Source organism: Ursus arctos, unplaced genomic scaffold (genome assembly GCF_023065955.2).
Source record: "Ursus arctos isolate Adak ecotype North America unplaced genomic scaffold, UrsArc2.0 scaffold_7, whole genome shotgun sequence".
Taxonomy (NCBI): Eukaryota; Metazoa; Chordata; class Mammalia; order Carnivora; family Ursidae; genus Ursus; species Ursus arctos.
Window position 1 is genome coordinate 5,717,224 of NW_026623089.1, and position 24,105 is coordinate 5,741,328.

The window sequence follows — 24,105 nt, forward strand, 5'->3', positions numbered from 1 at the left end:
GAAAGTTTTGTCAGGTTTTCATTTTAAAAGTGCTTTTGCAATAGCAGTAGCTGGAATGATAGCAACAGGAGCTCCAGGGGCCTGTGACTGTCATTGAGGGGCGGCGCCATGGTGACCCAGCCCTGGGGCTGGAGCAGTGGGGGAGGAGGCAGACTCAGGAGCCATGCCTGAGGCCGAGGAGACAGGACTTTATGAATTGCAAGAGTGTGGTCAAGGGAGAGAGAGAGGAAGGGGTCAGCAGGGAGGGAGTGAGATGGGGGGTCGTTGGAGTCAGACACACTCAGCTTCCAATCCCAGCTGCACCCACTGTCAAGTCTGGGATCAAGTCACTCCTCAGACCCTCCGTGTCCTCCTTCAAGAGAAGGGGAATGTACAGGACTCGCTGGGGTTGATGAGATCCTGGGGGCCTGCGCGGAGCAGACAGATTGGGGACAGAGGCTTGCATCAGGGTTATTTTAGGTAGGCTCAGAGTAACGCTCTGGCTCTGTCTCACACCGGGGAGCAGGAGCACAGGGGTGGTTGTCTGTCTTCTTCACCTCCAGCACAGGGCACGGAAGGGGCTCTGGGGATGAGCGCTCAACTTCTTATTTTCCAGCTCAGCCTAGAACAAAGCAAGCTGAGAACTCCCTGGGGAATATTGCCTAAGACTACACGGGGAAAAGAACGCTGGAAGTGTTTCTACCCAGGGAGACGGTTGCGGGCGGGGAGGGGGGGGCGGGGGGGTTCCCACTGATAGGTGTTGGTAGGCTTACGGCAGCCGGGGCGCTGCTGGGCCAGGACGTGGTAATGATGCAAAATGTCCAATGTTTGGTCACTGCTACAAAATCAAAGCTCCATCACATCCTAGACCAGAGCTTGGCGCAGGAGGACGAGCAAGGGACCCCAGGCCCTCGAAATCTCAGTTGGCTTTTCTGTCTGAGTCCTGTGAGGAGTAGTTAAGGGGAGAAGCAGGCCTGCGTAAAAGTGTCCATCAAAGAAGCAGAGAAACTGAGATCCAGGGAGCGGGCGGAGGTAAGCACAGTGAGGGAGGGCTGCGTGTGCCCCAGGCAAGGCCATGCAGCGATGGGCTGGAGGGCCAGACGCACCCAGACCAGGGCAGCCCGCCTCCCCGCAACCACCCAGAATTGTCCCTCACCCCCAGAGGAGAAAGCAGTGAGGCTCCCAAGAGGACTTATGAGTCTCAGCTGCGGAGAGACCCCACCGCCCTTGAAGCCAAGGCAGTAAGGCGGCCTCTGCTCCCCATGGCCTCATGCGGGCCCTTCTTGGATCTCCCCAGCCACATTGTGCTTCCACAGTTTAAGAGAAATCAGGAAACTGGAGACGGTCCAAAAGAGAGCAAAAAGCATGATTAAAGAGAGCAAGAATAGGACCCAAGAGACAAGTTAAAGAAATTGGGGTTGATTGCCTAAAACAGTAAAGACGAAATGGGGACTGCATTCAAATACATAGGAGAGGGGCCGGTGTCCAGTTATTTTCCAATTTCAAGAGCACAGAAGACAGGCAAATGGCCCAATTTGCCACCAGAGAGATTAGGTAAAGAGGGAGTTTCAGAAACATATGGACCTCTTGGAATGGCCTTCCCTGGGGTTATTGTCAAATAGGGCTGGCCCCTCCCCGGGAGGAAAGCGGCTGGGGCCTAGGCCAGTAGATAGGGAGGGGCTGGCTCGGCTCCAGAGGCCCTGCCCATCCCAGCTCTCCTGGCTGCTGGGAGCCTGTGCCTCTTTTCAGAGCAGAAACCCTACGAGGGAGTGGCTAGCCTTGCCTGGTGGGAGCATCTCTGCTTCTCCGGGTGGGTCCCTCCATCCAAGAGCGAGCATGGCCTTTAATCACATTTTCGCTTTGATGTGTTCAAGATACAGTCAACAGCAAAGGCCTGCGGGTTCCTTGGCAGCCAGTAAAAAATGTATCACCACGTCCGGAAGTAGCCTTTTAGATCAGATCACTGAGTGACTGGCTCACCGGGGAGTGAAAAGACTCACAGAAAGCTTGTGGAGGTCCACACCCCTTCACAGCTTGCTTTGGTGGCCATGGCTTGACTCGTAGGTATACTCTCCAGCATGGTGAGTTCGGTCCCACGTTCCGCCGTATTCATAGGAGGAACTGAGTCAAGATGTAGAACCAAGCTCTGGGCCTGCCTTTGCCTCCTGCCGCACACACCACGTAAAAGACGGTAATCTGCAGATCGTCTAGCGGTACAACTTGTTTGCAAACCGTGATGCTTATGACAGTGAATGGAGGGTACTGTGAATAATTATGCTGGCACAGAGCTGAGGCCTGTGGCCATCCATCTATGTACTTTTTTAATTTTTAAAGATTTAATTTATTGATTGATTTGGGAGAGAGAGAAGGATCAGGGGAGGGGCAGAGGGAGAGGAAGAGAGAGAGAATCTCTGTAGAGCTGGATCCCACGACCCTGAGATCATGACCTGAGCCGAAACCAAGAGTCAGACGCTCAACCGACTGAGCCCCCCAGGTGCCCCACACCCATCTATAACTTATATTCAAAGCTCAGACAAGAAGGGAGGTGCCCTTGATATGAAAATTCTTGCAAACTTTCTCATGGAAAAGAAATGTTTGCCTTGTTAAGTGTGGATTAGTTGTCTCATGCTGCGTAACAAATTATCCCCCAGATTAGTGGCTCAAAACAATAAAAATTATCTCATGCAGTTTCTGTAGGTGAGGAATTTGGGAGCAGTCTCGCTGGGTGCGTTGGCCATGGGGTCTCTCAGATACTGCCCTGGCTGCCCAATCTTGACTGGGCTAGAAGCTCTACTTCCAAGATTGCTCACTCACATGGCTAATGGCAGGAGACCTCCGTGTCCTACCTCAGTTCTTCCCGGTTGGACTGCCAGAGTGTCCTCATGGCAGCTGGTTTTCTTCAAGAGTGAGTGACCTGAGTCACTCCTGCCATCATGATTTAGTCTCAGAGCTCATGCACGGTCAGTTCGGCCATATTTTATTCATTAGAACGAGCCTCCCATCCCAACCGACATGGAAAGGGAGGGAGATTAAGCTTTATTTCTTGAATGAAGGAGGATCTTCAAATATTTGGTCATTCTGGTGAGTTCATGTTTGTTTTTGAGATTCCCAGTTCACCTTTTTCTGAGTACTGCCTGTTTGTTCAGCCTGCCGCAGTGACAGTGGGGAAGGACAGGCAAGTGCAGCCAGGGGGCTATCTCCGTGGCGAGCATTCTGGCCAGGGGGTGGCTTTCTGTTCCTCCTGGGTGTTGTCAGTCACTTGGGGTCCTTAAAAATGGGCTCTCTCGAGTAATGAGTAGTGAGTTCCCCATCACCGTAGGTATACAAGGAGATATCGGATGGTCAGCTGACAGGGCGCCACAGGTGAGTATAGATGGGTTGGAGGGAGCTAGCTTAAATGATCTTCCATGTCCCTTCTGACCCGGAGCACCCATGAGCCCCTGAGTCCCCCAAAGCATTCTTCTTTCTTGGGTGCTCTTAAAGTGAGAACTGAGAAGCCTCTGGAAGTGAGGCACAGATTCTCGAAGTGAGATCTATGAGAAGAAAATGGACTCCATGTTATCACGGACTGAGAGGGTTATGAGTTTCAAGCCCCCAAGAGATGGAATTAAAAAGATTTCCAAGAATCTTCATCACGGGGCGACTGTGTTTGTCTACGTTCACAGCAAGCCTTGGGCACCGTGCTTGCGTAGATAAAAGCTGTTCTGTGAGCCTCTGTGTAAAGCTCCATCAGCGGGTCGGACTACAGGGAGGCTGACCCGTTACCGAAGTCGGGAGTGGCTACCTGTAAAACCCTGGCTTAGGAAAATCTGCCTCCATTTCTCATCGGCTCGTACTCAGAGTGGACTGAGCTAAATGTGAGCTTGGGTGAGCAGTAAGTGCCCTGCTCATGAAGGCCCAGGCTATTCAGCAAAAATTGCACACAGGAAACGGTATCGCAAAGGTCAGTTCTTCTGGAAAGGAAGGGACAACGAGCCATCTATCTGAAATTTTAATGAGCAGATCCTGGCCTCTGACCCCATACCATGACCTAACAATCCAGTATTGAATGCCATGTCGGCTTCCATTTCCTGTGAATGAGGAGGCAGAGTTCCCATCCAAAGGCCAGCCATCTGCCGGACGGAAGATTCCCTCTGCCTCGCCGGCTGTTACGGATGAGCATGAAGTCTTTATGGATGGAGTGTCAGTCCAGACTCCTTGCTTCACAGAGATGGGGAACTAAATGGTTGAGACACCGGGGCTGTGGCTAGGATTTTCTTTCCTGTCTTACTTTCCCCCCCTTGCATTGACTATTTTTTTCATTCGGTCAAAACAAACCAAGGACTGTCTTGGGGTACATTTAACCCTTTGGAAAGAGCCTTGCAACTTCCAGGTTAAGAAAACAGAACAAAACTGGACTTCCACAGTTAAGACTAACAGCTGAATATAGAAGAACAAAAAAGAAATGGATTAGAAGAGAAAGTATAGAAAGCCCCCAGTCCGGTTTGCAGCACATACGAGGTCCATTATGAATAAAAAATTTGCCCAGTAAGAAGAAAGATTCAAGAGGCCAGCAGCTAGACTCATCCCCAAACTAGTCTGTCCCACTGGCTTCAAAGGAAACCATTTTTAATTCCCTCGCTCAGTGTTTCTGAACGTTCTGGGAACCAAAGTATCAGAACCACTTGAGTACTTGCTAAAACTTCCCAGACCTTCCGAGTCATAATGTCCAGTGCAAATACCAGGGGATGTGAATTCTTGACAAACTTCAGGAATCCGTGGGTTGGGGGCGGGGCACAGTATTAGTTTATTTAATGCTCTCTACCATCTGGGAGGTTTGTCTTTTACTTTCACTTAACAGATGCGGAACCCAAAGCTTAGAAGTCAGAGTTAAAGACACAAGCTGTATTTGCTAACAGATCTGGGGTGGGCTCTGACCTACTCCTTAGCCCTGTGACCGTGGGGGAGGCTCTTAACCTTTAAATACTGCAGTTGCTTCATCTGTATATTCAGGATTTTAAATGGAAATAATGTACCGGCTGCATTACTTTAGCACAATACTGCGATCCTCTGAAGTCCGTTAGTAAATAATGTAGTGAACAAGCAACCCAGTGATTATTAAGTAGGTTAAGTAACCAGTCACACTGTCAGGAGTCCTGATTTATCAGTTTGTCTTATGAGACCGAAAAGGCTTTGAAGGCAAAAAGCATTTCTCCTTCGTTTGGTTTCCCAAGTCCCTAACATAGCACGGCTAATTGTTGATTGAGGGAATGAATGAACAGAGAAAGGCCACACTCAGGGGCAGGAGTAAGTAGGGCTGGATTTAAACTGGGGCTCACACCAGGCCTTGATTCCGGATGGAGTGTTGGAGTGCCCTGGCACAAAGAAGGTGGGCCCTTTGGCCAGTGCCTCTGGCTTTCAGGGTGTTTGTTTGTTTGTTTGTTTGTTTGTTTTAAAGGCCTGTTCTTTGTTGAGAGGGTTGACACGGTTCTTGAGAACGCTGCAAAACCCTGGGAGTGGGTGGGAGATAGGAAAGCGACTTTCCTGTACATAGTAAAAGACAGTAAGGGCAGTTTCCTCTAACAGGGTCTAACTGGCCCTTGGAACGCGGACTGTGACAGTCAGAATTCGGTCTTAGGTGGGTGGTGGCCACCATCCTTAATACATCCCGCTCCTTCAGTGAGCTTAGCTGCATCGCTGTCCATCCTGACCCCAAGGTCTTGGAGAGGGCAACAAGTCCTGTTATCAAAACGGACACCATGGCTCTGCGAGGCTCTCTGGTGGAAAGGGCAGAGACCGCCAAGAACTAGGACTCACCTCAAGGCAAGGCCCCCCATTGACTTCCCCAGGGGGTTTCCCAGACACCTGGCCTTCCCCTGGCTCCGTGGCCTGCAGAGTCTGCAGCCACAGGCGGGGAAGGATGCCCAGGAATCTGTATTTCTAACAGATACAGATGCTTCTCATGATCGGGAAAGTTTGGGAAAGGACGGGGTACACCCTCTTCCGGGTCCCATGCCATAGGGAAAGTAACCGGAGCCAACCTATCAACGTAAAACCTAAAGCAGTCCATGAAAAACGTAATGCCCAGACGTCGTCGCGTGCCTGCGAGTCCAAGATGATTCTCAGGCCCGAGGTGTCCCTGTGGGAGCTGAGGGCACAGGCCCGGGGACGCCCGCCCGGGCGCTGGACAGCTTTCCAGACCTGCTACCCGCGTTCCGCGGGTTCCCGGCGAGACGGGGAGCGAGCAGCCGAGTCATCATTTCCAGCCTCAGCCTGGAAAGCTGGACCGTGCAGCCGCGTGTGCTCTTGGCAGCCGGGCGCCCGGGGCCCCGCGGCCACATCATCCCGGGGCGGGGATGTGTGCGCTCCGGGCGCCCGCGCCGCCACCGAGCCACGTCTGTGCCGCCGGGGCGCGCGGCCCGCGAGGCGCCCGGCACCGAACCGCCCCCCCAGGGGTGGGCGATCTGCGGCTCTGGGCGGGCCCCGGGCGGGCCCCTGGCGGGCCCTCTGAGCGGTCTCTAGGACCCGCGGGACGCCGCCGGCGGGCGGGGGTGCGGGGGAGACGATAATTTGTTCCGTGGTAATGAGAACGGTGACTGTTGGCCGTGGATCCATTTCACAGGCCTGCCTTCTCTCACTAACGATCTTCCTCGTCCCCGGGCCAACTCGGACAGTTTGCTCATTTACTGCAACGGTCAAGGCTGGCTCGTGCCAGAGCCGCGCGCGCGCGCACACGCACACACCGGGGGAAAACTTTTTTAAAAAAATGAAAGCCTAGACTCGCTCCTCGGCGGCGCGGGCGCTGCGCGAGGGCTTCGGGGCTGACTCCCTGCGGCAGGAAATCCCTCGGGTCGCGCCGCCCGGCCCCCGCTCGGCGCCCGCGTGGGATGGTGCAGCGCTCGCCGCCCGGCCCCGAGAGCTGCTGCACTGAAGGCCGGCGACCATGGCAGCGCGCCCGCCGCCCGCGCCCCCCGCCCGCGCCCTCCTGCTTGCCCTGGCCGGGGCTCTGCTGGCGCCCCCCGCGGCCCGAGGTAAGTCGCCGAGCCCCGGCGGTCCCCCCGCCGCGCCCCGGCCCTCCTCTCCCGCCAGCCGCCCGGGGCCGTCCGCGGGCTGCCGAGCGTCCCCCGGGGGCACCTCGCGCGGTAGTGGGCGGGAGGGGGGGACGCCGAGCCGCGTGGCGGCGCGCGGGGGCGCGTCCAGGGGAGCCCCTCCTCCCTAAGGTGCCAATTCCCGGGGGGAAGGAGGGAACACTTGGCTCGGGGCCCGCAAGACGCCAGCGGGTAGCCCGGACGGCACAGCCTTGGGACTGGTGCCGCTCCCCTCCCCTTTTGGCTGCACTTTGCCAAGGTGTCCAAGACTTGACAGTTACACGTGTCGCTCGGGATGATGTGCGTCGGGTCCTCTTCCTGACACGGAGCGTCCCATAGCGAATCCACTCCCCACTCCCCAGGTTCTGGGTCAGCCCTCCATGAAGTTTCCTTTCCACCCCGCCTCCCCCACGGATACGCTTGGGGAAGGCAAGATAATCACACAGGTGAGCCATTCCCCTTCTCCACAGGTGTGCCTGCTGCGTTTCACAGCGGTCTCCATTTTTAAAAAATTGACTCTCCACCTACTTCTTTAGTTTTCTTTCCCACTTTTTTATTCCGGATCGCTCCCTCGTTGTCAGTGACGGCCAAACTTGAGCAGAATTTTTTCGCCTCCCGCCACTTCGTCAGTTTTTCGGCTATAAATAATCTTTAAATCAACCTGTGTAAAGCGACAACTCATTTCGAAGTTAAACTAAAATGTAGGTATTATGGCTGTTTTTATGAATCTAGATTTCCTCGAGTCCTATCCTCTTAAAATTGGGCACCTGTGGAGCCTTTGTTTTTGCATAATGAGGGACTCACCCAGCAGGTGCCTTTTTAAAAATTCAGAAGCTTCTCCTGGACGCCGCCAACGCGGTCTTTCTGCCGCTAGAGGCGCTGTCGGCCTACCAACGAATGGCTTGCCTTGGCCTCTAACTCCAAATTTCTATGGTTCTTTGTAACAGGCATTTATTTTTCAACAACTGGCCTCAATCATGAGCCGTTACCACTTTATGGTACGTTTTATTTTGCAATTGCCACTGCTACCCTCCACCCCCACCACATCTACTGTAATGTGGCTAAAACCCAGCTCTCGTTAAAATCCACACAGCAATGAAGACCAATTGGGGAATTAATGATTACATAAAAGGATTGCACAAAGCAATGAAAAACAATGGGGAAGCCAAGAAAGAATACTGCTGACCATTTTTAAAGAGCTCTGTGACCTGCAAATGAAAATAATAGTAGTCAAAAGTGTTTTTGAAAGACTTTTGTACAAATTGGTCCTTTTGAATATTTATTGAGAAGGAACTTTTTAAAACTCAAACAGAATCTCAAAGTGTGCCTGAGGTGGTCCCTAACTTGGCACACGCTCTGTACGCATAGTCCTCTGAGCAAGGAGAATATTAATTCTTTGTTTTAGAAGAGAATGTTTACTAAATCAAACTAGTAATGGGAAATTATTCACGGAGTGGGGGACTTTTATTTTATGACAGCAGCTTTGGTGGAGACCGATTTTCCTTGGGGTAGATCTGACTCAAATAGAAAAGCAGTTAGACCTAAACATTTTGAATGGGGCATAGGTTGTGATATCCCAGCATTCACTGCTTGTTTATCTTTGGATTCTCAGTATCAATTCTTAAATCAATCAGTGCCCCAAATCATAGCATTGCAGTTGCTTAAAAATCCAAGCATATAATAAAACATGTCTTTGTGTTGGCAAGGGAAAAGGAGGAATTACTACTTGTCGAAGGCAGAGTATATCCTGGGGGTTGTCTCCCTGCGTGTTACCCCATGACCCAGAACAGTTGCCTGCTTGGTACCCAACAGGTCCAAAACAGAAACCTAGACCCCAAAACCTCTACTCTTAAAGCTGTTCCTCCTCCAGTCCTCCCAACTCAGTAATAACACTCTCTGCCTTCTCCAGATGTCTAATGCTAGCACATAGAAAGTCATCCCTTTCTCTCTAAAAGCCACCAGCCCCCAAGATGTATTCCCATCTGCCCTCTTTCCACCATTTCAAAGTATGCCTTCTTCAACCCAGCTCTCCTTTTTTCTTTTTCTCTCTTCCACAGAAGCCTCATATCCCTGCTAGAGTAGCCTCCTGACTGGTCTGCTGGCTCTCCCTCCTGCCCCTGAACAGTGTATTCTTCCCAATACTACAGCCAAAGTCATCATTTTCAATCATGAGTTGGATCATGCTGGTTTCCTGTTTAAAACTCTCCAGTGGCTTTCCACAGCACTTAGGAAAGAAAATTCAAACCTCTGGATAACCTAATCCCTGTTTTCCTCTATGATCTCCTTTCTTACCATTTCCCCCCCTTGCTCATTCTACTCCAGCCACACTGGCATCTCTTCTTTCCAACTTTCCAGTATAGTGTTGCCATAATTTTTAAAAAACAAAATTCAATGTTTGCACTATAAAGACTTTGCAAATATTGTTCACAGTCGAGCCATACAGTGTTCTATGATTCCATTTCATACCTCTTGCAACTTTTTGTTTTTCCTAGAGTTAATAGTTGCTTTAAAAAAAAAAACAAAAACAAAAACCTGTTTTTGTTTTATTTCCTGTGTACCAATCTCTACCTTCCAGACTTTCTGGGAGAACTATTAAATTCCTTTCAACATGATCAAACACATCAGGTAATCTATCCATTATTTATTTTCATTTAATGTTCTCTCTCCTGGAGCCCTTTATTCTTTCATTCCAATATAAACTGGTTACTCTTTAGGATACAGTACAGCTGTTGTCTCAAGACTACCCTTATTACTAAGATCCTTGCAATCCTTCCTCTCTGGGATCACCAGTTTTCTGAGCACCATAACTTTCTCTTTCTTAGTTTATTCCTTATTTTGTGGAGAACATCTTGTAGTAACTTCCTGAGGAAGGGTGCATGGGAGGTAAAACCACTTGATAACTTGTTAGGAATACAGCAGAAAATAACAGAAAACCTGACTACAGAATTTTTTTTTTTTTTTTTTTAGTTTTTTTTTTTTTCTTTCTATGACACGCAGTTGTGAAGTAAGCAGTATAGTAGCTGGTGTAATGGGTCCCTGAGACTATCAGGAAGCCGAGCTTTTACTTTTGTTTGTAACTGACATCCTTACATGTTGACTTTTATCTTTATGTTTCTGCCTCCTGGTCTCATGATAGCTGCTCTGCCTTTTAGCATTCTATCTGAATTCTAGGCAGTAATAGGACAGAAGAGGCAAAAAGCAGAGCCAGCCTTATCTCTTTTAGCAGGAAAATATGAATACTTCCACAAACCTTTGTAGCAGATTTTCTCTTGATCAGCCTGTGACACAGGGCCATTGCTAACTGCATGGGACAATAGAAAAGTACCTATTTTTAGCTGTGCACATTGGTATTTTAACAAAACAGATTCTGTGAGTAAGAGAGGTCAGAATGTGTGCCTGCCATACCTTGCATAAAAATACGTGTCTATATTCCACCCTTGACTGCTAGTTTGTTTAGTTATAAAATTCCAAGATGGAAGGCCTATTTCCTCAGTGTTCGATTAGATATTTCTTAACTGTCTGTATACCCATAGATGCTTGAGAACTTGATAGCACTCTGTCAGTCCTTTAAATGTAGACTATCCCCCCCCCCCCGGAAGCTATTATCATTTTACCCCTAGTATTTTTACATTTCATGATGATTTACTTCAAGTTCTTATGAGTTATTATCCTGGGAACTCTGTGACCCCTTTCAGTTTGAAAATTCGTGCTATGAAATTTTAGTCCACTTTCTTGTACTGTTTCTTCAATTATTTCTTCCTTGCTGTTTTTTGTCATGCTTTTTATGAAACTGCTATTAGCTGGATGTCTGTCCCAATCTCCTGGAAACGTTGTCTAACTTCCTTATTTATTTTTCATGTCTGTATTTTTGTTCTATTTTCTGGGAGAGTTTAGTTTCATTTTCCAACATTACTTTTGAGTTATTTACTTCTACCAGATAGTAACTTTCCAGGAGATGTTTTTTGTTCTACGAATGTTCCCTTCCTTTCTTTCTTTCTTTCTTTCTTTCTTTCTTTCTTTCTTTCTTTGTTTCTTTCTTTTCTTTTCTTTTTCTTTTGTAAAAAATGTACAATTTCAGTGAACTCTTGGACCGTATTTTTATTTTTTGAGCATTTTTTTTTTGCTCACTTCATTCTCATCATTAGCTCTGAGATTCTTCCCCACCCCCCTTTGTTGTAATCTCTGAATTTCTTCAGATGTCTGAATTTTGGTTGTTTGTATTTAACTAAGACACTAAGAGGCTGACTGAAAGTTCTGTGTGCTTCCAAAGCACCACTTTGTTGCGGGGACCTTCATGCATCACTGACTATGTATGTCCTCTTTCTTAGGCTTGTCCGTTTTCCCAAAGGAGAACCATGCATCCTCCTGCTGAAGCCTGACTAGACAGTCTGTGAGCTGAGCAAAGGGGAACAGGGTTAAAGTGAATGTCTCACTCTTAAGTGTGCTTTACTTTTTTTTTTAATTCATCCTTTTGTTTTCAACTTGGCACCTTGCTTCCCCTCCCTCCCTCAGCTATGCCTGAGGTTCTTGAGCAGAGGATTTCTCTGCTTCAGTGTCTCCAGAAAATACATCTCCTCATCTGTCAGAGAAGAAGGGGCCATGCCCTCACCATGGTGGCTTTGCAAGGGATCTAGGGCTCTAACTTCTCCTCAGACGATACTTCAGCCCAGCCTGTGTTGGTCGTCACAGTTCCTCGTGCCTCCCGTTCCCAAGCATTTTCAGGTTCTGCACATGCATCTCACCTTCTCGATGGCTTCCCTCCTCCCTAAGCAGCAGGGTGCCAGCCCTTTCTTCTCCACTAAGTAAGGAACCTCTCATCTATCCTTCTCCATCTTTGAAAGCTTTGTTGCTCTCTCTTACTTGTTATCTTCTCTCCAATGCATTGTTTTTAAAATTATTGTTATTATTCCCTATTGTGGGGTTTCAGGAGGGAGGGCAGGTGAACATCTGTGGGTCTGCCAAGTACATTCAGGAGTCAGCCCATGCTTCTGTTACCACTCCCTACATATAGACACGCTTTCTTTCTCTTAATTGTCATTTGGCTCTTTCTGTTCCTTCCTTGTGGAAACAAAAATTACATCCATTTTTAAATGTTTTAAAACTTTCTTTTAAAATCTATAAATGCTGAAAGTCAATATATACCTAATTAGATAGATGTTGCAGCTGTGGAAACTCCGAAGATTTTTTTTTAAAGCAATGCAACTGCATCACGTAAAGATGCTAAACATATTTCTTCCGGGTGTAGATGATGCTGTAATGAACTCATTACAGTTGCAAAAAAAAAAAAAAAAAAATTTTTTTTTGTTTTGTGTTCCAAGAATCTTTTTAAGCTGAACTGTTCCCGTGGTATCTATGATTTATAAAGACAGGTGTGAGAAACATTTTCAGATGTTTCTTCTATACCAAGTGGCTAGCCCTGTAGCCCTTTGGCTGTGTACCCACTGGGAACTGTATTAAACAGCTCTGTGGTATGTACAGTTCTGTAATTATCAGCTCCCTGGGATTGACAAAGTGAAGTTGATATGATCTAGACAGAATGTTTCAAGAAATAGTTTCTATGCATTTTGAGTAGCTATTTCTTCATGGGTTTGTTTAGTATTTTATTAAACCCAAAGTGTTTATACCAGCACATAGCTACTTTAATAGGCATTTACTGAGTGCTTTGGTGCCAGGGGCAGTTCTAAGATCTTTGCACACACCATCTCATACCATCCGCGTGTGAAAGTCTTGAAGCAGGTCCTGCTATTACCCTCACACTATGGAGGAGGAAACCACAGCTTCAAAGGGTATCTGCTCAGTTGCAGATGTAGGGTGTCTCTAGGCTGCCTCGTGGTGGGGACAAGGTCTTCACCTAGCCCTGGGGAGCATTTTGTAGACTATGAATTCTGCTCTCTGTCTTTGGTGTAATTTATCACATCTATAGCAATGAGATTATAATTTAGCTTAGTTTTAAGCAGAATGGCAATGCAGTTCAAACACACTTTATTTGCCAATTGAAATGTGCGCATTGAACGTCACGCTGTCCGACAGGCTGCTATTTCGATCTTCATCCTTCCTCCAGCTCATTTTTCATTCTGCATCCTTGTGTGTTAATGTCCAATATACCTTGCCTCCAACTGATAGATGGGGTGGAGAACCTGAATAATTCACCATCATATTGACATTTTTTATTTTTTAAGCTTTCATGTCCTCCCAAGGCTATATTAAGAGCTCAGCTTCCAGACAACTACTTAAAAAATTGGGCAGTCTCATCTCCTAAATATATTCAGTATTTTTTGTATTTAAATATTATGCGAACAGTACCCTACTGTATACAACAGCCTTCTGCAGCTTGCTGTTTTTATTTTTATATTATTTTTTTTAAAGATTTTATTTATTTATTTGACAGAGATAGAGACAGGCAGCGAAAGAGGGAACACAAGCAGGGGGAGTGGGAGAGGAAGAAGCAGGCTCATAGCGGAGGAGCCTGATGTGGGGCTCAATCCCAGAACGCTGGGATCATGCCCTGAGCCGAAGGCAGACGCTTAACCACTGTGCCACCCAGGCGCCCCAGCTTGCTGTTTTTAAATCAATAGCTTTAAAGACTTATTCATGTTGGTACATGTGCTTTCTTCATTCCTTTTAATTGAATGAGCCATAAATTGTAGAGCTCACTTAAAATAATAATATTTATTATATATTTATATGTTATATATAATTATGTTATATATAAAATATTATTTATTATATTATAATATAATATAATTATAATAATTTCTTTTAAATTTTAACTTTCTGATGTTTACTTTTATATAACTGGACTTTATTTTTTTTTTATCCTATGAAGTCAGCATCTATTTTTTTCACATATAGAGAGGATAACCAATCATCCTGGTTAACATTTATTGAATCCTTTCTCCCTTCTGATAAATACCAAGTATAGACAGATATGCTTCTGTGTTCCTTGTTCTGTTGGACATTTATTTATCACATCTCCAGCATCCTTCTGTGTTCAGGTTTCTGTACTTTGTAATCAGCCCTAAGTGTTTAGAGTGATTGGCATGTAGTGGTGTAGAGAGCAGACCCTGAGGTCAGCTTGCCAGTGTTTACATATCAGTTCCACCCTGCCGTTACTGACATGTGACCTTAGGAAGGTGGTCAATATCCCTTGTTGTTGGGAATTTCCCAGTTTTAGCACTGAGAGTCCAATGTTGCAGGAAACCCTTGGTGCCGGGCAAACCATGAAGACTGGTCACCCTAAACCTCACAAAAATTGTTCAAGCTTTTTCCTCCAGTTTCTCTCTCCATGAAATGGTGATAATAATAGTATCTGCCCCCACAGGGGTACAGGGAGGAGTAAATGAGATAATACATGGAAAGTGCTTTGGACAGCTCATGCTAAATGCTCAAAGAACATTAATTTCCCCTCTTCTTCTCCCTACTCTCCTTTAAAATTCTCTGAACTATTCCTGAAACATTAGTATTTCGTATGAACTTTAGAATAATCTTGATAAGTTCTGCAAAATACCCTATGGGGACTTATAGATTAATTTGGGGGAGAATTGACTACCTCACAGCATCAAAGCTTTGTTTCATGAATATGGTCACTTCTTTATTCATATGTTCTTTAATGTTGTTCAATAAATTTAAAATAATTTTCTCTTTTAAGTTCTTGCACATCTCTGTAAGATATATTTTGAGGTACCCTGGGTACCTGGTTATTTTATTTTTAGGTTTTCACTTTTCAATATGGAAAATTTTAAATACATACAAAAATAGACGGTGTAATGAACACACGTCTATTTCTCAGCTTCTATGAATACCAGCTATTCTTGTTTTTATTTTTTAAAACGATTTTATTTATTTATTTGAGAGAGAGCGAGAGAGGGAGAGAGAGAGAGAGATCACAAGTAGGCAGAGTGGCAGGTAGAGGGAGAGGGAGAAGCCCAATGTGGGACTCAATCCCAGCACCCTGGAATCATGACCCAAAGGCAGGCGCTTAACCAACTGAGCCACCCAGCTGCCCCTATTCTTGTTTTATTTGTGGAATCATTTCTTTTTTTAAAAAAAGTTCTTGTGGCTGTTTTCCTTTCAGTATAAATGAATGTTACTGATTTTTGTGTTTTGCTTTTGAATTCTGTGATTTTTGCTTGATTTTTATTCTGATAGTTTGTAAATTGATTTCATAGAAATTCTAAAAGAATTACCACCAGAAAATGATGGTAAATTTTGTTTTTTCTTTACAGTTCTTGTGCATTCTATCTTTTATTTTTCTTCTTTCATTGGCTAGCACTTCCATTATAATGATAAATAAAAATGGTGACTCCATATATCCCTGGGTTTTTTTCTCAACTTCAGTGAGAATAACTAGCTTTCACCGTTAAGATGTTTATTGTAAAATTTTATTAGATATGTTTTATCAGGTTAACATTTCCCTATACTGCTAGTTTGCTAAAATGTCTTCCTTTTAACATATATAAATGGTTGTTTGATTTTTTCAAGCTTTTCCTAAACATTTCTGGATAGATCCCTTGTTCGGGTGTTGTTGATTTCCCCCTTTCTTCTGTTATTAGTGTAATGCATTGCATTAATAGATTTTATACTGTTAAACCATCTTTGAATGGTTAGGATAAATCCTCCATGAATCGAATGTTTTTAAAATATAATGTTGGATTCCATTTATTAATATTTTATTTAAGACTTTATCCACTCTAGGGCAATGTTCATAACCGACTTGTCTCTAGTTTTCCTTTCTCTAAATGTCTGTTTAGTTTTCATTTCGAAGCTCTACTGTTAGCCTCAGAAAGAGAGCTAGGGTGCTTTGCTGCGTTTGTGATTCCTAGGACAGCTTAGGTATACAGGTGATTTTTTTTTTTCCTAATAGTTGTTGGCACCTCATACCAGGGTGTGGGGCTTTTTCATGAGAAATTTGACAGTTGACTTAATCTCCTCAATGGTTGTAGTGCTATTCATATTTTCTCCGTCTTCAATAATTTTGTTGCATTTTTCTTTTGTAGATCTCTTTTATTTATTTATTTTTCCACTTCATGAAATCCTCATCCTTTTCTTCTACTTCCTTGGAGCTCACACCGTTCTGTTTCTTCTGTTGAAACCTTAACTCTGCCTCCTTCAGTCATCCTCTTCTGTTATAGTCACAAAGGGTGGAAAGTTCCCCTCTGATTACTGCTTTCACTGCTGCACACAATTTGCTTCCAGTTTTGCGTTATCATCCTATCCAAAATAGTCCATAATTTGCGTTATGAGGTTTTTTATTACTAAGTTATTTAGACATATGTTTTGATTGGGGTGTGTGTGTGTGTGTGTGTGTGTGTGTGTGTGTGTGTTTTACTTTCCAAATGCTTGAGACAGGATAGTTTCTTCTCGATATCTGATTTTATTGCACTGGTGTCAGAAAAAGCCATCTGTGTCCTATTGATGCTCATCTATTTGAAGTTTTCTTTATGAACCCATGCATGGTGAATTTTTGTAAAAATCACATATGTGTTTGAAAATAGTGTATTGGGTGTAGTGTTCTAGATATGCCAATTAGATTAAACTTATTAATTGATGTGACATCATGTTATGACAAATAGTTTGTGTTCAGTATTTCTGTTGCTAACAGAGGTTTTAAGAATCTAATGGAATCGTGGGTTTTCCATGTCTCCTTGTAATTCTGTCAGTTTTTGCATGATACATTTTGAGGTTAGCTTGTTGGGTCCATTCAACTGTGTACAGCTTCAGATTTGTCTAAGACAAAATTACTATATCCGTTTTATTTCGGTTAAAAATTTTCTGGGGGCACCTGGGTGGCGCAGCAGTTAAGCGTCTGCCTTCGGCTCAGGGCGTGATCCCATGGTTATGGGATCGAGCCCCACATCAGGCTCCTCCACTATGAGCCTGCTTCTTCCTCTCCCACTCCTCCTGCTTGTGTTCCCTCTCTCGCTGGCTGTCTCTCTCTCTGTCAGATGGATAAATAAAAAATCTTAAAAAAAAAAAAGAATTCTTTAAAAAAAAATTTTCTGGCATATATTTTCCTCTATCTTTATTTTAAAATTTTCCATGTTATATTTCACAAGTGCCCATCATAGAAAAAATATGCTGGATTTTTAAAACTTTGTAATTGCTGCCTATTAACCAACTGGTTTTATCCATTTACATTTATTGTGACTTTTGAAAATTTTGAACTCTATTTACCATTGCTATTTTTAAATATTTTCCCTTTTCTTTCTCCTATTACTGAAGGATTATTTATACCTACTTCTGTCCAGTTTTATTAATTTGAAGGTTATATAGTCTGTTTCCACAGTTTTAGTAATATTGCTAAATTTTTAACATTTGCACCTCAGGCACTAAAGTGTAAAGGTGGTCAGTAACTCTGGCCTCCTCTCAAACTGTACTGCAGGCTAAGAATGCTTAATGCTTTTCATCTCTTCTCCCACTGACTGTTGTTATCTAGCATTTTATTCGATCAGTTTGAAACACATTATCAAAAAATGTTATAGGGTGGTGGTAGGCTTTTTTTTTGTTTTTTAAGACTTTATTCATTTGACAGAGAAAGGGGGGGCAGGCAGAAGCAGAGGGAGAAGCAGACTCTCTGTTGAGCAGGGAGCCTGATGCAGGACTCGATTCCAGAACCCTGGCGTCATGACCTGAGCTGAAAGCAGATGCTTAACTGACTGAGTCACCCAGGCGCCCCTGTTTTTGTTTTTTATAGTCTTGGATTATTTGGATGAGTCCAGTGTAACCAGTTCTTCTCTTCCATCATGGCTTCTTGTAAACCACTTCTGCCTCCTGGAGTCAGTTTGCTTTTTATCAAAGTTGACTTTCATTGAAGATCTATGAGTAGCAAATCTCTGCATTTGCCTGAAAAATGTTTGTTTTCTCTTTTTCTTGAAAGTTAGGTTACCTATGTATAGAATTCCTGGTTGATAGTTATTATCCCCTAGCAGATATTACCTATTATATCCTGGTCTCTACTATCACTGTTGAGGAGCCTTTCGTTTAATGATTCCTTTGCACTAAACCTGCCTTTTTCTTTGGTTGCTCTTAGGATTGTTCTTTGTTTTTTTGTTTTGTGGTTCTGAAGTTTTTATCATGTTTTTTGATATGGATTTATTCTTAATTTGTGTATATCTGCTCTTGACACATGTCTTGAATCCAATAAATTGTTAAAAACTATTCATCATAATCTCTTTAATTACTCTCTTGTCTTTATTTTCTCCATTACCTTCTTTGGACTTTTATTATATGTAACAAGGCCTTATCATTCAGTCATACTGCTTTTAATTTCTCTTTGTTCCTATCACTCTGCTTTATACTCTGGGTGATATCTCTAGGCCTAAAGCTCATTGCTTAGTTCTCTTTCAAGCAATGTCTATATTGCTGTTCAAACTGTCTATGGACTTACTTTGCATTTCCATTGCCTTTTACTTTTCATTTATAGAAGCTTTATTTTGTTCTTTCTTAAACCTGCTAGATCATTTACAAATAATGTTTTTTTTAATTATCTTCCATTATGGTTTCTATGTATTTTATGTCTTCAAAACTTTTGGCAAGATGGAGGATGGAGGAAAATATATATAGATATATAGATATAGATATCTTTTAGATTATTCTATTATCACTACTTCTTAGGGTGCTGTATCTATATTGTCATGGGTTATCTCTTCTTGCAGTTTTGAGTTGTGAACTCATTTTCAGTTTTTTCCCTCCACTACTGCTGCTTCCATGAGAGTCTTATGCACCTGGGATTATGAAAGGTCTAGTGGAGCCACTCATTTACTTATGATGGGTATTTCAAGGATTTCACTCATCTGAGCTCAATTTTTATGTTAATTTCTCATTTTGGGAATTGTGTACCATATGATTATTGTAATCTTGGTGTCTACACCCATGTGATGAAGGCTTGAGGTTTTGATTTCTGCTGGGAGACCCCCTAACCCTCATGAGCTCTCTGGGTAGATGTGTCACTTTGCAGTTTCCCTGGGGCATTTGGTAGAGTTTTCCTAGCCCTGTGAACTTGGATCCTGCAGGGGTCCTGGCTCTAGATCCCCATCTCCTAGGTTTGCAGTCATACTGCCTGTCATTAAACTGACAGTTCTTAGACTGTGGACCTATATCTGCTGGGTCCTTATGGCATGGATGACATTGGCAGTGTTTGAATGCACTAGCTATGAATTCTTTTTTTAGTCTATGGATCCTGGTAATTTCCTTTCCTTTCTTTCTTTTCCGGTTTAGTTGTGTATATACTATAAAAACCCCACACTTAATTTAACATTTTTATGTGTTTGTCTTGAGAACGTTTTCTATCTGAATCAGCTCAGTCCACCATGTTTTCAGAACTGGGAGTCCCCAAACTGGGTTACCTTAGTCAACAAATTTATTTGCCTGCAGCAATCTCAGATTTGTGCCAGGAACTGGGCATATGATGGTGAGAAAAACAGACACAGCTGCTCACCTCCTGGCACGTAGAGTGAGTAGATCGTACAGATGTACAGAAAATAAGTTGAACCCACCTGGCACCCTGGTTCTCAGTTTCCAATACGCCAAACCTTGGTCAGAAAAGCGAGTCAGCTGCTTTCCTGCTGGCATGTTAGTCTTTGCCTTGGCAGCTGCCGGGGTGAGATGTGCTAATGATGGGGCCAAGCTGAGCTTTGGGGGTGAGGCCGTCAGCTGTTCCCATCTTCCTCTGGCTGAGGCAGAATGTGAACAGCTGGGAAACAAGGCTGGAATACACTCCCAGAAGCTGCTCCTCTGCCAGCGGAGGTGTCAACAGAATTCCATTCCTGTGAGCCTTCCAGGACGTATATTGAATTTGTCCCATACTTTAAAGTTCTAATATAGAGAGCAGATTGTATAATGGGGCAAGCCGGTGATTGAAACACTCATCTGTGTATCTTTGTTAACTCTTGGAATGAATAACATGATCCCATACGGAATGATTTCTCTACTGATTTATCTCAAAAAATCAGATGCCTGATTTGTCGCTGAAATTTGGATTTAGTATACTCAATGCATGAAGTTTTACTTCCAATTTCTTAGCAGGGGAAGTCTGTTCCTTGGAGCATAATTTACTCAACTGGAGTAGATGGTCCCCTGGAAACTTCCTGTCCCACTTCTGCATGGTTCAGCATCTCTCCTCTTCCTTTGTACCTCAGCTCACCCTGAGAAAGTGCTTTTCAACCTTCGTTCTTCCTCGGCACAGCTAAGAGCCATGGTGTTGGTGACAGGTTCAGCAGGAAAGTGATTTCAAAGGAGTGGCAGAAGGGACTAGATAGGACAGTTTGAAAGGCCAAGTCACGACAACTGTTTAAAGCGTGAACAAATCCCTAATAGAAGCTTCTGCCCCTCTTATGGGCATACATGACATCACACAAGGAGAATTCTTTACCTTCTCTCCCCTGATGTCACTTCCACGTGGAGTTAGTGAGTCGAGGGTGCTGTGTGCTCTCGCGCTGCAGTGATGACATTGAGGGATGCCAGGGGTCATGCCAGAACTCGGACTTGGACTCAGAAGCCTTGGCTTGGCCTCTTGACAGCTGTGTGGCCTAAGGAAACTACTAAATCTTTCTGAACCTCAGTTTCTTTATTTGTCGAAGAATAAGGATACAGGGGTGCCTAGATGGCTCAGTCAAGCATCCGACTCTTGATCTCCGTGGCTCAGGTCTTGATCTCAGGGTTGTGAGTTTAAGCCCTGCATTGGGCTTCATGCTGGGCATCGAGCCTACTTAAAATTTTTTTTCTAATTAAAAAAAAAAGGAGAGAAGAAGTATACAGCCTGCCTTGCTGGGTTGTTGTAAGCACTGAAGCAGGGGCATGTTGGGCAGAGCGTTTTGTAATTCGAGTTCTTCCAGTTAGCGAACACACAGGAGGTGCCACTGTTGGTTCAGTGATGTAGGTTTGGGCTCATGCCTTGGGAAGCCCAAAGTTCTCAGCTTCCATGAGCCACCGTCCCTCCTGCTGTTGGAAGATGGGTGGGCAGGTTAATCCCGGAGGTTAAGACAGGGGCAACAGGTTTGGGAGAGCAGGATGCCTCTGTTTCTTTTCTTCTAGCCTTTAATCTCGTGTTTCAGTCTTCGTTTTTATTGGTCTTGGGCTGGGGCATCTTCGGGCTGGGGCACCATTTGAGATTGTCCTATTACTTTCAGATATATTTGGTTATACCAAACAAAATGATTATTAGTTTCCTCCTTCTCCAATTATGGGACATGCGGGGCCTCAGCATTGGGCTGGAGAGAGCATGAGTGATGGCAGAGACCCAGGCCAGGGGCCTGATTTTCCCAGCCTTCACCTTCCGCTGGCTTGTTGAGAAAGGGGTTTGGGTAGAGGACTGAGAGTAGATTTACAAGGAAAATAAAATGCAAAATACAAAATGCTTATCAAGGTGCTGGGTAGGTGTTTGTAGGATTTCTGTAAAAATAGGAATCTTTCACATTTTGTGGAGGAGCATATATATACAAGCTCTTTTGTGCTAACTAGCAATTAGAGTATGGGATTGCAATGGTATGGCCATTTAAAGGCTCTGCATCCTTGTGCTTCTAGTCAGTAAAATTTAGAACATTCCAGACTCTGACAAAAATGTTCCACTCTAAGACTGAATGTGGATGTTATTTTTCCTAATTTGTAGAAAAAAAGATAAGGAAATGGAAAGATATTTTTTCCCTCACTGCCAAGATTGTTTATCTCTTGAATCTTAAACTATTGGTTCTGACTACCTTTTCCCTTGAGTTGCAAAGAAGCAAATGAATTTTTAAAAAAATGTCCATTCAGTCTTAGTTCAACACATAATGAGACCATACTTAGCTCCTCGTTTTTACAGTTTTACCTGTGTACCTGGACAACAGTCATATTTCCTGAGGGTCCTTGCTCTTACTTTGAGGACAGAGTGAAGGAATTCCATAAAGGAGAGTTTGCTTTCATAAATGTGTACCAGCGCTCATCCAAGGGCTTACGGGCATCTTTAGGGCATGGGTCTGGCCAGGAGATACTATGACCGCTCTCTTTGAAAGCCAGGGTTAGGAAGTTCAAGTTGTACAAGTACACACGAATAGGCAGGTGGCACAGCAAGATTATGTGTAAGAAATACTGTCCAAATAGACAAGTAGGCAGTATAAATGGATATACTAATACCAGTCATCGTGAAAACGCTGGCATGGAACCTGACATTCACCCCGCAATGGACTCTACACCAATCCTCTCATTAAAATCCCACTTCAGTACTGGGAGGGATGTGCTACAATTATTTCCGTTTTACAGAGAAGAGGACTGAGGCATAGAGCACTTGCATTTTGCTTCAGCTCCATCTTGTATGAGGCTGAGCCACAACCAAACTAGGTGGTGGATTTCAGAGCCCCCGGCGGCTTACCGTGTGGGTACCCTGGAAGGAACCATAACTCCCAAGTGCCCTTCCAGATTTGGAACCCTTCCCAGCTGTCCCATCTTGTGTCGATCTTGGGGTTTGAGGCTGGAGGAGAGAGCCGCGCAACTTTCCAGGAAGATCCTTGAGATGCTCACTGTGTAGATCCTGGGGATTTTTCCTGAGGTGGGTCCTGACTCTCAGGGACTCACAGGAAGGATAGGGCTAGGGACCGTTTTCAGGGGCCAACAGTCTTTTTTTGTTTGTTTGTTTGTTTGTTTGTTTGTTTTTATAATGATTTTTTATTATATTATGTTAGTCACCATACAGTACATCCCCGGTTTTCGATGTAAGGCTCGATGATTCATTAGTTGTGTATAACACCCAGTGCACCATGAAATACGTGCCCTCCTTACTACCCATCACCAGCCTATCCCATTCCCCCACCCCCCCTCCCCTCTGTAGCCCTCAGTTTGTTTCTCATAGTCCATAGTCTCTCATGTTTCATTCCCCCTTCTGATTACCCCCCTTTCTTTATCCCTTTCTTCCCCTACTGATCATTCTAGTTCTTATGTTCCATAGATGAGAGAAATCATATGATAGTTGTCTTTCTCTGCTTGACTTATTTCACTTAGCGTTATCTCCTCCAGTGCAGGGGCCAACAGTCTTGACCCCTTGGTTCTGCATTAAAGGGACCTGGGTGGACTCAGCTAAGATAGGTTTTCTCTGCCAGGGAAGCTGATGGATTAATAATTACCTGTCCTCTGTTTCCTCTCAGGAATAAAATGTAGGACTCACCCTGATCACTTTTATCCATGATGGCTGTAGGAAATATTTACATTATGAATGCATGTACACGAATGCTGTGGACCAAGTGACCACACTCAGCGGTCGAAAGTAGCACAGCCTTATGACCTCGCGGTTTCTGTGGGTCAGGAATGCGGGCTCAGCTGGGTCTTCCGCTTTAGTCCGCGGCAGGCCGTCGTCAAGGCAACCCCTGGGCCAGGCGCCCACCTGAAGGTCGCACTGGGAAGGGCTCTGCTTCCCGGCTCCCCTGGTTACAGGCAGAATTTCGTTCCCTGAGAGCTGTTGGACGGAGGGTGTCCGTTGCGAGCTGGCCGGTGGCAGGAGGCCTCCCTCACGTCCCCGTCCAACATGGCGGCCGGCCGCAGCCAAGCAAGCAAGCGCAGAAGGCGGCAGAGAGCGTCTGCTGGAAAGACATAAGCCACGAGTTTTGTGATCTAATCATGGAAGTATCGCCATATTGTGTTGGTGAGAAGCAAGTGAGCGGGTCAGCCCCCTCTCCATGGGACGAGTTGGCACAAGGACGTGAGTACCAGGCTGCAGAGGTCATCGGGAGCCGTCTTCACGTCTGTCCACCACGGCGTGTTAAGTAGCTAACGAGCTTTGTTAGAACCCGGTGTGGCCCTGGCAGCTGGCAGCCGGTGGCCAGAGGTGTCGGGCAGCAGAATGGGTGGCAGCGTCTTGCTAGGGAAGGCGGTTCTGTGGGGGCTGCCTTTGCGTTCCTGAGCCGTCCACGTCCCTTTCACCGCGGGGCTCTCCGCCTTGGCGGGACAGCTCTTCCTGCGCCGCGGGCTCCCGCCGAAATGTCACTCCTTCCGGGCAGCAGGTCTCGGTCCTTGCCACCCCCCAGGCACGTGCGCTCAAAGTACCACTGCGCATGCGAGTGCTCATCATGTGGGACCCTGTTTGTCCGCCTGGTTA

At 45.1% G+C, this 24,105-nt stretch overlaps 1 protein-coding gene across 1 annotated transcript in view; it reads left to right on the top strand.

The window, feature by feature from the left end:
• Nucleotides 1-6,576: 6,576 nt before the first annotated feature.
• Nucleotides 6,577-24,105, top strand: part of ADAM12 (ADAM metallopeptidase domain 12) — a 335,474-nt gene continuing 317,945 nt past the window's right edge. Inside the window, exon 1 of the mRNA XM_026494364.4 lies at nt 6,577-6,989. Within this exon, the coding sequence (XP_026350149.2) occupies nt 6,902-6,989 (88 nt within the window). The 5' untranslated portion in view covers nt 6,577-6,901. The remainder of the gene's footprint in view (nt 6,990-24,105) is intronic.